The following is a 12,186-nucleotide window of genomic DNA, read 5'->3' on the forward strand; positions in this document are numbered from 1 at the left end:
GAGACAGATATTGTTTAATGTTCATGTATACAAATATTAATAAACATCCAACACATTTGTGGGCACTAGGTGGGACATAGTGAGACAAAGAGTAAACTCATTACAGTACTATAAATATGATGTTAGATAATAAACTGTAAACGCATGTGTACAAATATTATTGAACCAATACAGAAAATGAACATGAAACATTCAACACTATAAAAATATATTATCTACTTTCGAAATTAAATATAGAATGCATGTTCAGTTAGGAGTTAACCCGTGAAATTTTAATCTAAACTCCAAACGATTAACACGGCGGAAAACATTCATAATTTTAGATAACTCGTGTTGAACGAAATACCAATAATTGTGAACACACTACACTATACATTAGATTTCTTCAAGCGGCTGAGAGATAAACTAAGCTGATTAGATATCAGGGGCGTAGCCAGCGATACGCACTTACGCACGTGCGTAACATCATTCAGAAAAAATAAAATGTAACCATGGCCAAGAAAGGCTTAAAAGTGTAAGGCTATGGCCTAAGGTGGTTAACCTTAATGTCCGTGATAATTTAAGATCTCCTCAAGTCTGACAAATCAGAGTAATAATTTAGACTAGATCTACTTTGAGTCATTTGAATCTGAAGTTTGGTAGCGCCACCACCGGAGAGTCTCTCGCCAACGCTTTCCTTGACAACCTACGAGCTGCCGGAGTTAACGTCCCTGCAGTGAGAGGCCAAGGGAACGACGGGGCCGCAAACATGTCTGGTTGTCACCGCGGTGTCAAAGCCCGCATTCAACAAGTACATGTAGTTCCAAGAGCACTTTATACATATTGCAAAGCGCATTCCTTGAATCTTACTATTATTCACGCGTCCAAAGAGCCATGCGCAAGAAACATAATGACGACCGTCCAGGAAATAGCATTCTGTTTCCAGTACTCAGCCAAGAGGTTATTACGGTTTCAAGTATTCCTTAGCAATAGTGATGAGGGTTGGGCTGAGATGGACAGGAGGACCAAACTCAAAACTTTGTGCGAGACCCGGTGGGTGGCCAGAGCCGATGCCCTTTCCACATTCAAGGCTTCATTTGGAACGGTTGTGCGCACACTTGAAGATTAAACCCAACAAAATGATGCAAAGGCTGGCGCTTATAAAGCAGCTATCACACAGTTAAGTTTCATTATTACACTGGTGGTTGTATAGCATGTTCTGTCTGCGTGTGTGCCGCTCTCAAAACATCTTCAGGCTGCTTTATGCGATCTTCTGCAAGCTGCAATGGAAGCTGAGGTCGTAAAAACACAGGTAGAGGCAGAACACAACTATCCCTTTGTATAGCGTGCATTGTTTGAAAAAGCCGTTGAAATGGCAAGCCCCGTTGATGTTCAACCTACATTTTCACGCGCAGGGCGACAGCAGAACCGCCCTAATGCATTGCAGCTACCGCATTTGACTACTGAAGGGTCAATATATGTATTTACCATTTGCGGACCATTTACTTGCAAAGCTTCAACAACGGCTTTTACAATGAAATGAAAGATATGCCATACAGTACCTATAACCAGATCGTGTTCAAGACCTCAATGATCAACGAACAAATGCAATCTTCTCATCAGCACAGGCGGACCATGAAATTAACATGGAAAAATTTCATAGAGAATGTCAGCGTTGGAAATTCCGCTGTGAACAGACACAGATTCCATCTACGCCTACTCTGGAAATCATGCTGCTCTCTTTACCGGAAGACTTGTATCCGAATGTTGCTATGTGCTTCTACCTGTTGCTTGCGATGCCAGTATCAACTGCTTCAGCAGAACGCTTGTTCAGAACTATAAGACGCCTTTAAACCTACTTGAGGTCAACTATGACTACTGAACGCATGTCTTGACTTGGCCCCATGAACCTTCACAGGAACTGAACGCAGCTAGAGTTGTTGCCCTATTTGCACAAAAGAGGAAAAGGCGTTTGGCACTTATCTTTCATGACAAACTGGTAAATTTATACACAAGCCTAGCTAAATGACAATGACATACAATGTCTATCATCTGATAAATTAAACCAAAAAGTCAAATAGCAGAAATAAAGTTTGAACATACTATTTTCATTATTAGTTTATTACATCTCATGACTTCTTGGTCTGTCACAACAAGTGAAAGCATTTTCAGATAAAATACAGGATGTAATAATAAGTGCAATATCCCCTCAAATTCATCTCAGCGCCTACCATTTAAGTTATTATTTTTAAAAGTTTCTCGGGGGAGGCTCCCGAACCCCCAGAGGGAGGGGGGGTACACCCTCCCACACCCTCCCCCATTTGTGTGTAACATTCCTTTTTGTCTGGCTACGCCCCTGGATATCGAATAGCTATCGACCTCCATATTTTTGCCGCCATATTGGTAGTTTCGTTTTCGCAAGAATAGTTCATATTTAACAGTCGGATCAACAACTTTTTTAAGCATGGCTGCAGCTTTAGAGGTAACAGTGAATAAAGGATCGGATGTAGTTTATGATTATGTATGTTCAGTTTGCGAGGAAAGTAACACTTTGACCGAAGCCAAGTTCAACTGTGAACGCTGTTTTAAGTTCTACTGTGACGGTTGTGTTGACCTACATAATCAGTTGTTTAAGACACACGATGTTACCGGAAGAGAGAATAAAAACGTATGGCCGGTTTCTAAGGCAACAAAACATATCATAGAAAAATGCTCTGCACATGAAAACGAGAAATTGAAGATGTTTTGTGAAGATCACAGTCAGTTGTGCTGTCATTTGTGTATTCTTCAAGGTCACATGTATTTACATATTACCGGTAAATTTGTTATATTATGTGAATATACTATACCATAACATGTGAATAGGTTTCGTTATAATATACCGAATTACTTCTGCTATAAATCAATATTTAATAAATGTGCCGTTTGGCTTTCTACATGTTTTTATTTTGTTGTTTTTTCACAGAACATGTCAAAGTGTGGTGCAGATTGTCGAAAAGTCAAAAGAAATCAATCCAAGTGGCGACGTCTCTGTTCTGATTGGGGAGATTACAAGACACATAAAGGATTTAGACGAAAGGACAAACACAGCGGAAGAAATGCTCAAGAACCTTCAAGAATCTTATCAAATTGCCCTTGAAGAACTTAAAGCTACCAGGAAGAAAATTGTTGATTATTTAGACGATCTTGAGAAAAAAACGATCAAAGAATTAGAACAACTATTTAAAAACTTACAAGAGTCCTACATGTCAGATATAGTCAGTTGCAAGAAGGTTAAAAATGACTTACAATATCTCTCAAGTTGCATTCGAGATATCGCTGGCAAGAACGAGCAACTGACATATATCTCCTATATTAAATGTCTCAACAAAATAAATGCATTCGAAAAAGGGCATCCGCGAACCGAAAAGACTTATGTTTTATTCAAACCTAATACTCAGTTTGAAGATTTAATTTCTAAGAGGCCCGGATTTGGGACTATTTCTAGCATAAACTTAAAACAACAATTAGCCGATGCAAACGCACTTCTTACTGTGAACAATTCTTCAAAGCATAGTGTTCCAATTGGTTCTTCTTATGTGACTGGTATCACTGAGTTACCTAGCGGAGGTTTGCTAATTACAGATTATAGCACACAAAAAGTTACATTGTTAGACACCAATAACAAAGTAGCTGACAGCTGTACCCTCTCAAATGGACCATGGGCGATATGTACCGTGAGTGTCGACGATGTAGCTATGACCCTCGGTAACAGTGTGCAGTTCCTTAAAGTACGTAACAACCGCATTGAAATGGGAAACGTCTTGCAGCTACAGCACGAATGTGTTGGCATTGCTCATCATAATAATATGCTGTACATAACATCCAATCAAGCTCTGTATAGATACTCACGAGAAGGTGGGCTGCAAAAGAAGTTGTATGAGGATACCAATGGAGTCAATGCAGGTAATGTTCAGATGATATACTAAGCTACTAAGTTACCTAAGGTGATCAGATAAGTATACCAAAAGCAAGTTGTTCTCAGGTCAGCTAAGAAATCACAAAGACTAGGGTTACCGCCTTGGAAAAAGCGATGGGGTTTAAAGTGGTCTTATGGAGCTCCAATCCTCGCAATTGGTAAAAATATAAACAAAACAATTCACTGTTATTAAAAACAACCTAGAAATTCAAATCAAATAGAAAGAGAGAATATGTTCCGATCAAATAAAGATTTAACTGCTCATGTCTGATTGTTTTATGCAGACCAGAGAAACATAACTGTTTTTGTATGAAGCATAATGATAAGATAACATCACAAGTATGAGTTACATCACGCCTTGATAAAATTCGATGGAGCGTTTTTAATTTAAACTACAAAATGACTCTTCGAATGAATGTATCACAGGATAAAGCACCGTTAACACACCAGTACAACTTTCTCCTGAGCTTATGAGTGTATCACAGGATAAAGCACCGTTAACACACCAGTACAACTTTCTCCTGAGCTTATGAGTGTATCACAGGATAAAGCACCGTTAACACACCAGTACAACTTTCTCCTGAGCTTATGAGTGTATCACAGGATAAAGCACCGTTAACACACCAGTACAACTTTCTCCTGAGCTTATGAGTATATCACAGGATAAAGCACCGTTAACACACCAGTACAACTTTCTCCTGAGCTTATGAATGTATCACAGGATAAAGCACCGTTAACACACCGGTACAACTTTCTCCTGAGCTTATGAGTGTATCACAGGATAAAGCACCGTCAAAACACCAGTACAACTTTATCCTGAGCTTATGATGATAAGTAAACGTCGTTATTTCTCATCCTTTTATTTCAATGTGCCGTAATATGTTGTTTTTTTTTAATCTGCTATCGATGCAACCGGAGGGGACTAACGGTTTACCCCCGGTCCGTCAGTCCGTCAGTCCGCCTTACTGACTGTCTCTCTTTATATCCGTCTGTCCGTCAAAATCTTACTAAGGTTAATGAAACTAATGTGTGGGTAATACGGAGAAAAGCACGTAATTTCAAATTGTTCGTCTGACCAAATTTGCGGTTGATATGATCACACAAATAAGTGAAAACTAAAATCTTAATTCTGCTACAGCTAGAAAATAACGTCGATTTTCAATGGAGGGCCATAAGGCGAATATGCAAGTTATTCCAACCTTTTTCGTCAGAAAAAAATGTGGCTCTTATGGTTACTAGAGTAACAGCAGTTAGTGAAAACTGGCGAAAAACCCGGGATCCTATCTTAACTCAAAATGAAATGTACTTAAACTAGGTTGATGTCATTCGGTAAATAAATAGAAAGCACTATTGGGATATGCACCTTATTTTAGATTTTTAGTGACAGAACAATTGAAGTTGTGGTTGCTAAAATTACATTAATAAATATAGACTTCCGTAAAATCTAGATCCTGCGGTAACTCAAAAAGTACATATGTCAGGTTTATATTACTTGTCAAGTAGAAGAAGAGAAATCGGAAATGTACACGTTTGTCAAATTTTTCGTCCGAACATACATGCAATTGTTTTTTATTGTTACATAAATAAGTTAAAACTGTCTGAAAAGTGGGGACCTTCGATAAGTCATAAAGAACTTAATTCAGGTTGACGAAACTCGGTATGTCAATAGAGGTCATAATGGAAAATGCACGTTATTTAAGATTTTTCGTCATTCAAAAATTATGGTCATGTGGAAACTGAAATTTAAAATCTACGCCAAATCAAAAAGTACTTAAGGTTTATTTATGGAACTCGATATGAGGATTCATTGTAAAATGGGGAATATGAGCGCAAGTTTAGTTCTTTGTCTGATTTGTGTTTGAAATAAGTAAAAAACCAAAAATGAATCGTGCGACAGCTCAACGCGTACTTCACCGACAAATGAACTCAGTAGGGAGCTGGGTTTTGGTGTTTGCGTTAAAGATCTTCTTCTTTACAGTTTTTCAGTGCGCCGTCAGTCCTGATGGTGATACAATCTACGTTACAAACTAATTGCACCATAAGCTGCTGACTTTGGACAAACAAGGTACGCTGCTGTCGTCGTTTTCTGATCCGGAACTACAACCTATACATGGAATATATGTGACTGATGCAGGGCAGGTGATAGTTAGTGGTTACTTCTCACACTCAATCCTTCAGATATCCATAGATGGTAAAAAGAAGCTGGCTACCTTGCTGACATTTAATGATGGTGTGAAGTATCCTACATGCGTATGCGTGTGCAAGCATAATGGGTCGATCATAGTGGGACAATGTAGTGATAACATTCTGATGTTTAAATGCACATGACTCTAAACCAGATAGAATCAATAAATCGTAGACAAGAATATACCGGTAGTCATGTTTAGATATTATTGTATTCAATGACCGCATAGGAAGTTAATTTCCAAATTTGAGTACTGTAGTTTGAGAGAGTGGGTTTATCTTTGAGGGTACTTGAGTTGATCGCAAGCGAAACACTACGATTTATTATATCATAGTTTCTAATTATTTGATATGAATACGAGTATAAGTCTTTTAAAGTCTTCGGACATTACCAACTGTTAGCGTTCAGTTACAAGTAAGCGGACTCAAGCCGCAAGTCATGTTTTGGTCATATATACTTTTATTCCTCCATATACAAGACACGAAGAGCAAAACACAATATAACTATATATAAACAATGGTTAGATAGATACAAAACATAAACGATATATATGGATGTTAATATCAACATCAGCAAAAAAAAGAGAACTTTATAAATAATATTATTTAGTAAAACTGTGTTATGTTACGTAGAAGAGTCTCCAAGTTGTCCCATCTAGGAGGCAAAAGCGAAATTTTAGATAGGGAGCTAGGAGTATCGTGATATCACGATCATTATATAAAGTTACTTATATCCCCAGGATATCTGTAGCCTAGCACCGAAACACGAAATTGCTAGACAGACGATTCCTGGCTGAAAAAAACAAACTATTTAAATGTACTGTATATACTATATATGAGTTAATGTAATCGCAATGTAATCATTTAGTGAGTCCCCTACTGTAAAAACATTTTGCAGACTAGTGATGAAAGTTTTGTATGATTAAGGTTGTCATAGTTTATATTAAGAAACATCCGGAGTATATAATTGCACTGCTCAGAAAGACTAAAGCGACACATCTGGTTCAAAGCACTTAGACCGTTTGTGTCTATTATGGTATTCCATAACTGTTCACGAATGTTAGAATTCATATTACAGAGCAGAATACGATGGTGTATTATATTCAAATTCAATCCATTACAAAGTGCACATGTATTTATATACGCGGGCATAGCCAGTCGCCCAATTACTCGCATGGTCTTACTACATAGAGAGGAGAGTTCAGGATTATTTCTGGCGATAGTCCATAAACCACACACTCCGTCAGACCGTTATATTAATGAGCCAAGAAAGGGGTACTTCTCTGAACACTCTTGAAACAGATTTACATTCCTTTTTTTGTGTAACGTGTCGGCGGAGCATGGTTTTCCACACACTTTTCACCGGGAACAGGCCTTCTGCAATGTATTGATCCAGGATGTGGTGTAGTTCGTACTTGCATAATAACGCACGTATGTCAGGAATAAATCCATGGTGTTGTTTGTCAAAGTTTTCATAATACAAGAGTCTGCTGTTAAACAAATGTTTGGCCATGTATGTATTTGGCAGGTTACAGAGTTGTCCCAGAAAAACCAGCTTTCTGTAATCAACTATTGTCTCCATAGGCACGGCATGAATAGCACATAAAGTAAAGTTAGTTGCAGTGTTTCGTGGCAGACCCTGTATGTGTTTTAGGCAAAACCTATGAGAGCGTTCTAGCTTAATTATGTCCTCTGCACTTATTGAAGTCCACAGTTCACAGCCATATAATGCTTTAAGTGTCACAACAGAGTTATAGACTTTTATAGATGTTGATGGATTGAGTGCAAGGGGAGATATTCCACTATTAACGATACTCAGATATGTCCCTCGAAGCTTGTTGCACGCGTCATCAGCCATTCCTGTAACACGTAGAAACGGGTCGCACTTCAAACCGAGGTGAAGTGTTAAGTGATTTCGTTTAAGGTAAAATTTGCTGTTTGACAAGCTGTTACAGTTGTTCAAACCACCAAAACATTTCTGGAGACCACATATATATTGTATTGATTTTGAGTATTATGCATTTGTATGTAATTCATATGATGTAAAGAAATTTGATAACGGGTATATATACAAAAAGACTTACAGATCATTTGTGTTATGGCCATGTATCCGGAATTTCTTGTTTTCCTATATTTTGTTAAATCATTTTCTTTTATTATAGTGTAACATTACAATATAAATATTGTATTATAGTTTAACGTGTAAATCTACTTTCAGAATATATGACATCGGTTCCCGATAAAATAATAATCATTGTCTAAAGATGCTTATCGGATATGTATATAATGGTGAAACAATTTGGTTTCATTTGTTTCATATGTAATTCATTTATTTCATCCGATCGCAAAACAACATATACTATTTGCCCAAAAGTGTTATGATGTATTGTATTCATTGACATGTGAACGAGACTAGCTTTTAATTGGATTATAAAAAATATCCATTGGATAACGAAACATTTCCAAGTTTTATGAAATATGTGAATAAATGTGTATACAGTGTGAGTGGCGACAAATGAAATTGGTTCAATATTCTTTAATGTTTATAATATTGATTCTGGCATTATCTGTGAAATGCAATTTATTTGAAAAATATTAAATCAATTGTGGTGTGGCTTGCACTTGCCACGCCTAGTTGCAGGGGAAGACCCGGCATGAAATTGACAGAATGCCTCTGCGAAAACGGATTGCGATTTGTATGCTTGAAGAATACGGATGTAAATAAACGAATAGAACTTTCAATGGTGTTTGAGCCATAAATGGTGTTCCTTAAATGGTGTTTACCAGTGTATTCTGTAGAAGAAATGTCGGCGGGACTTTTAGGGTTTGTTTGGCTGCCGACCTGCTCGTGTCCCCACGGTCAAGTATTAATGATAAGTGGTAGAAGTTGGTTCTTGTATTTGGGTACCAGCTCTCAAATCGCAACTCCAAAGACTGAAACAAAGTAGATAAATATCATAGATATCATAAATAATTTATTACATAGCAAGTCATGTCTGTATACATCGATTTATATACTGATCGGAATGATGCATTCCAGCATTCATGAACATCGATATATACAGCCATGGACGAAACATTAATACTATAAGACCTAATAAAAGAATAACGGGACTATCGAAATAGTAAAAGATATGGTTGTACGCATGAATTGACAACTTAAGGATGAACTATCATATTAAGAGATGTAAAATAAATGAAAAACAACAATTACCCGAGTATAATTCATAATCGACAATAATACAATACAAATGCACCCTACGACATACGCCCCCCCCCCCCCAGTTAATGAAATGACGTCACGACATTTAGCCCTTATATAAAAATAAAAACAAATCTTACAAACAAATTGTTACAAAATATAAAACACCGATAAAAGTATAAACAATATCCTAACTTAATATTCGCGAACTATACGAAAACGTCGCGAAGTGTATCCCGCGCGGTGAGAAACGAGTAAGACGGAAGAATAAGGTAAGTACCGTATCCTTCACATATCCGGCAAGTATAATGGAAAGACTTAAAGTATCACATTCTTGGTATCCTTTAATCCAGTAAATAACTGTAGATGTAAGTATTACCTTTGTTGGCACTATTCAACAACTTCAAAAACAACAACCCGATTATAATTCATAATCCTCAATAATAATATACAAATGCACCCTACGACAGAATCTCTACTTCAAGATTTATTTTTAACTTCACTCATATAGTGTTTTCACCCACGTTAAGTGTAACGAAAAGTTTTATGGTGGACGAACCAGTTATCGAACACCTAAGAAATTACGTTAAATTACCTTAAAATTGAAACACTTAAAATGACAAAAACATTTTGTTTTAACAAATGACTAACAGTTCAATCATTGAATGATTTATCTGTAAAGTTTTCCAGCAAACTACCTTCAAGAATTCATAACAATGATTCCCTGATTATTGTCACATCTAGCAGACAAAACAAAATGGGGGCCGATGTTAACATGACCTATTACCCGACACTTCATAAATACTACTCCATTATATACAAAGTCACATAACTATCACGTGACGCGGACTAGGCGAAAAAATCTGCGTCTGCTGCAATCAAAATTGCAAACGGAAATATGCTTTTTGGTGTGTAAATGCATGTTTTGATAAATGCATTCAAAAAGTAATAGCAAAAAATACACAAAACGGTGTATATTAACAATAAATGCTTTCCTTTAACCTGTTTTCGGCGCATTTGTTTCAAGCTTAGTAGGCAAGTAGGTCATGGACTTCATGTGCGACCATTTGTTTATCAATGTGACGTCATGCACACTTTTGCGCATGTGTATACAGAACCAAAACAAAACGTCCGATAATAGGTGCTGTTCGATAACAGGTACTTACACGATAATAACGATTTTACATAAGCGTACAACCTAAAGGTCACATGTTTCCTCATTGACGGAGATGGTTTGTCAGATGGGAAATCTGCCAAAGTTTAAGCTGATTTCTCATAATATACATCTTAATAAATTGTTTGCACGTGAAAAAGCAAGAAATACTGTTTCTAAACATACTAGAGTTAAAGTCAAAGAAATTTGTTAAATAAATCGTACGAAAAGTGATCCGCTGTGTAGATCTATATCTTATAGTTGTGTATATGACAATATTGTTCACATACATACGTGCATACTGCATAAACGTTAATCAACTAGTTAAACTTTGTTATGAGAATTACTCTCGTTAAAGCGCAATTCAGGAGCAAGTTAATGAAGTCAACGTAACTAAGATTAAACATAATATGCATTTACGTCGATAAACTTTTTAACATCAGTCTAAATAGTTGCCTCCCTTCTAATGTCTATTTACTTCCCTTGATCATCATAAAACAATAATTTCTCATTTTATTTGAATAACATCAGGCAAATAGTCTGAATAAATTAGTATCAAATAAAAATATTAAGCGATGTACAAAAGTTAAGCACAAATATGTTTATACAAAAATTGATTATAATAACACGAAACGTTCGGTTAATAATTGATCAAAAAAAGCATAACCTATGAATATGCCACAGGGCTCTATCTTGTAGAATGAGACCTGCCATTCTAGGTTTACAAGAAAACTGGGATACGAAGCAGGCCGGCTCGTGCCACGTCTGTGCCGACAAACCCAGGACATTTCTCAATAGACAAACTATAGTAAATACATTTCAAATACAATCGATTTGGAACGGATGCACTGCTTTTGGGTAAGATCTACAAGCCATCAATATCTATTGCATTTTCGTTGCTTTTAATGTTTTAGTTTAACAACCCTAAATGCATGTAAACAAGTTTGTTCTTTTATTCGGTTTTTAAAGGCCCATAGCAAGCATTTTAGAGTGGTGCGCCCACTTTCATTCTAAATGGTACTTAACAAGGGCTGTTTGTAAAACATGCATCCCCCCCAAATGGGCTGTAAGTTGTAGTGGGAGCCATTGTGTGAATACGTTTTTGTCACCGTGACCTTGACCTTTGACCTAGATACCTAAAAAAATCAATAGGAGTCATCTGTCAGTCATGATCAATGTACCTATGAAGTTTCATGATCCTATGCTTAATTATTCTTGAGTTATCATCCTGAAACCATTTTACTGTTTCAAGTCACTGTGACCTTGACCTTTGATCTAGTGACCTGAAAATTAGTAGGGGTCATCTGCAGTCATGATCAATGTATCTATGAAGTTTCATGATCCTAGGCTTAAGCATTCTTGAGTCATCATCCGGAAACCATTTTACTATTTCGAGTCACTGTGACCTTGACCTTTGACCTAGTGACCTGAAAATTAATAGGGGTCATTAGCGAGTCATGACCAATGCACCTATATGAAGTTTCATGATCCTAGGCCTAATTATTCTTGAGTTATCATCCTGAAACCATTTTACTGTTTCGAGTCACTGTGACCTTGACCTTTGACCTGAAAATCAATAGGGGTTGTCTGCCAGTCATGATCAATGTTCCTATGAAGTTTCATGACCCTAGGCATGAGCGTTCTTGAGTTATCATCCGGAAGCCATTTTACTGTGTCGAGTCACTGTGACCTTGACCTTTGACCTAGTGA

General features: G+C 36.9%; 1 protein-coding gene across 1 annotated transcript; it reads left to right on the forward strand.

The window, feature by feature from the left end:
- The first annotated feature begins 2,341 nt into the window (after positions 1-2,341).
- Positions 2,342-7,082, forward strand: LOC127839291 (probable E3 ubiquitin-protein ligase MID2). The gene is made up of 3 exons (XM_052367566.1): positions 2,342-2,778; positions 2,945-3,924; positions 5,916-7,082. The coding sequence occupies exons 1-3, from the start codon at positions 2,444-2,446 to the stop codon at positions 5,966-5,968; spliced, it is 1,368 nt and encodes a 455-aa protein (XP_052223526.1). The 5' UTR covers positions 2,342-2,443; the 3' UTR covers positions 5,969-7,082.
- Positions 7,083-12,186: the final 5,104 nt, after the last annotated feature.

The sequence above is a fragment of the Dreissena polymorpha genome, chromosome 7, assembly GCF_020536995.1.
Source record: "Dreissena polymorpha isolate Duluth1 chromosome 7, UMN_Dpol_1.0, whole genome shotgun sequence".
Lineage (NCBI taxonomy): Eukaryota > Metazoa > Mollusca > Bivalvia > Myida > Dreissenidae > Dreissena > Dreissena polymorpha.

Coding starts and splice junctions, on each gene's coding strand:
- LOC127839291 (XM_052367566.1), top strand. CDS start 2,444: ATGGCTGCAGCTTTAGAGGTAACAGTGAATAAAGGATCGGATGTAGTT. Junction 2,779..2,944: donor TGTATTCTTCAAGGTCACAT/GTATTTACATAT, acceptor GTTTTTTCACAG/AACATGTCAAAGTGTGGTGC. Junction 3,925..5,915: donor TACCAATGGAGTCAATGCAG/GTAATGTTCAGA, acceptor TCTTCTTTACAG/TTTTTCAGTGCGCCGTCAGT.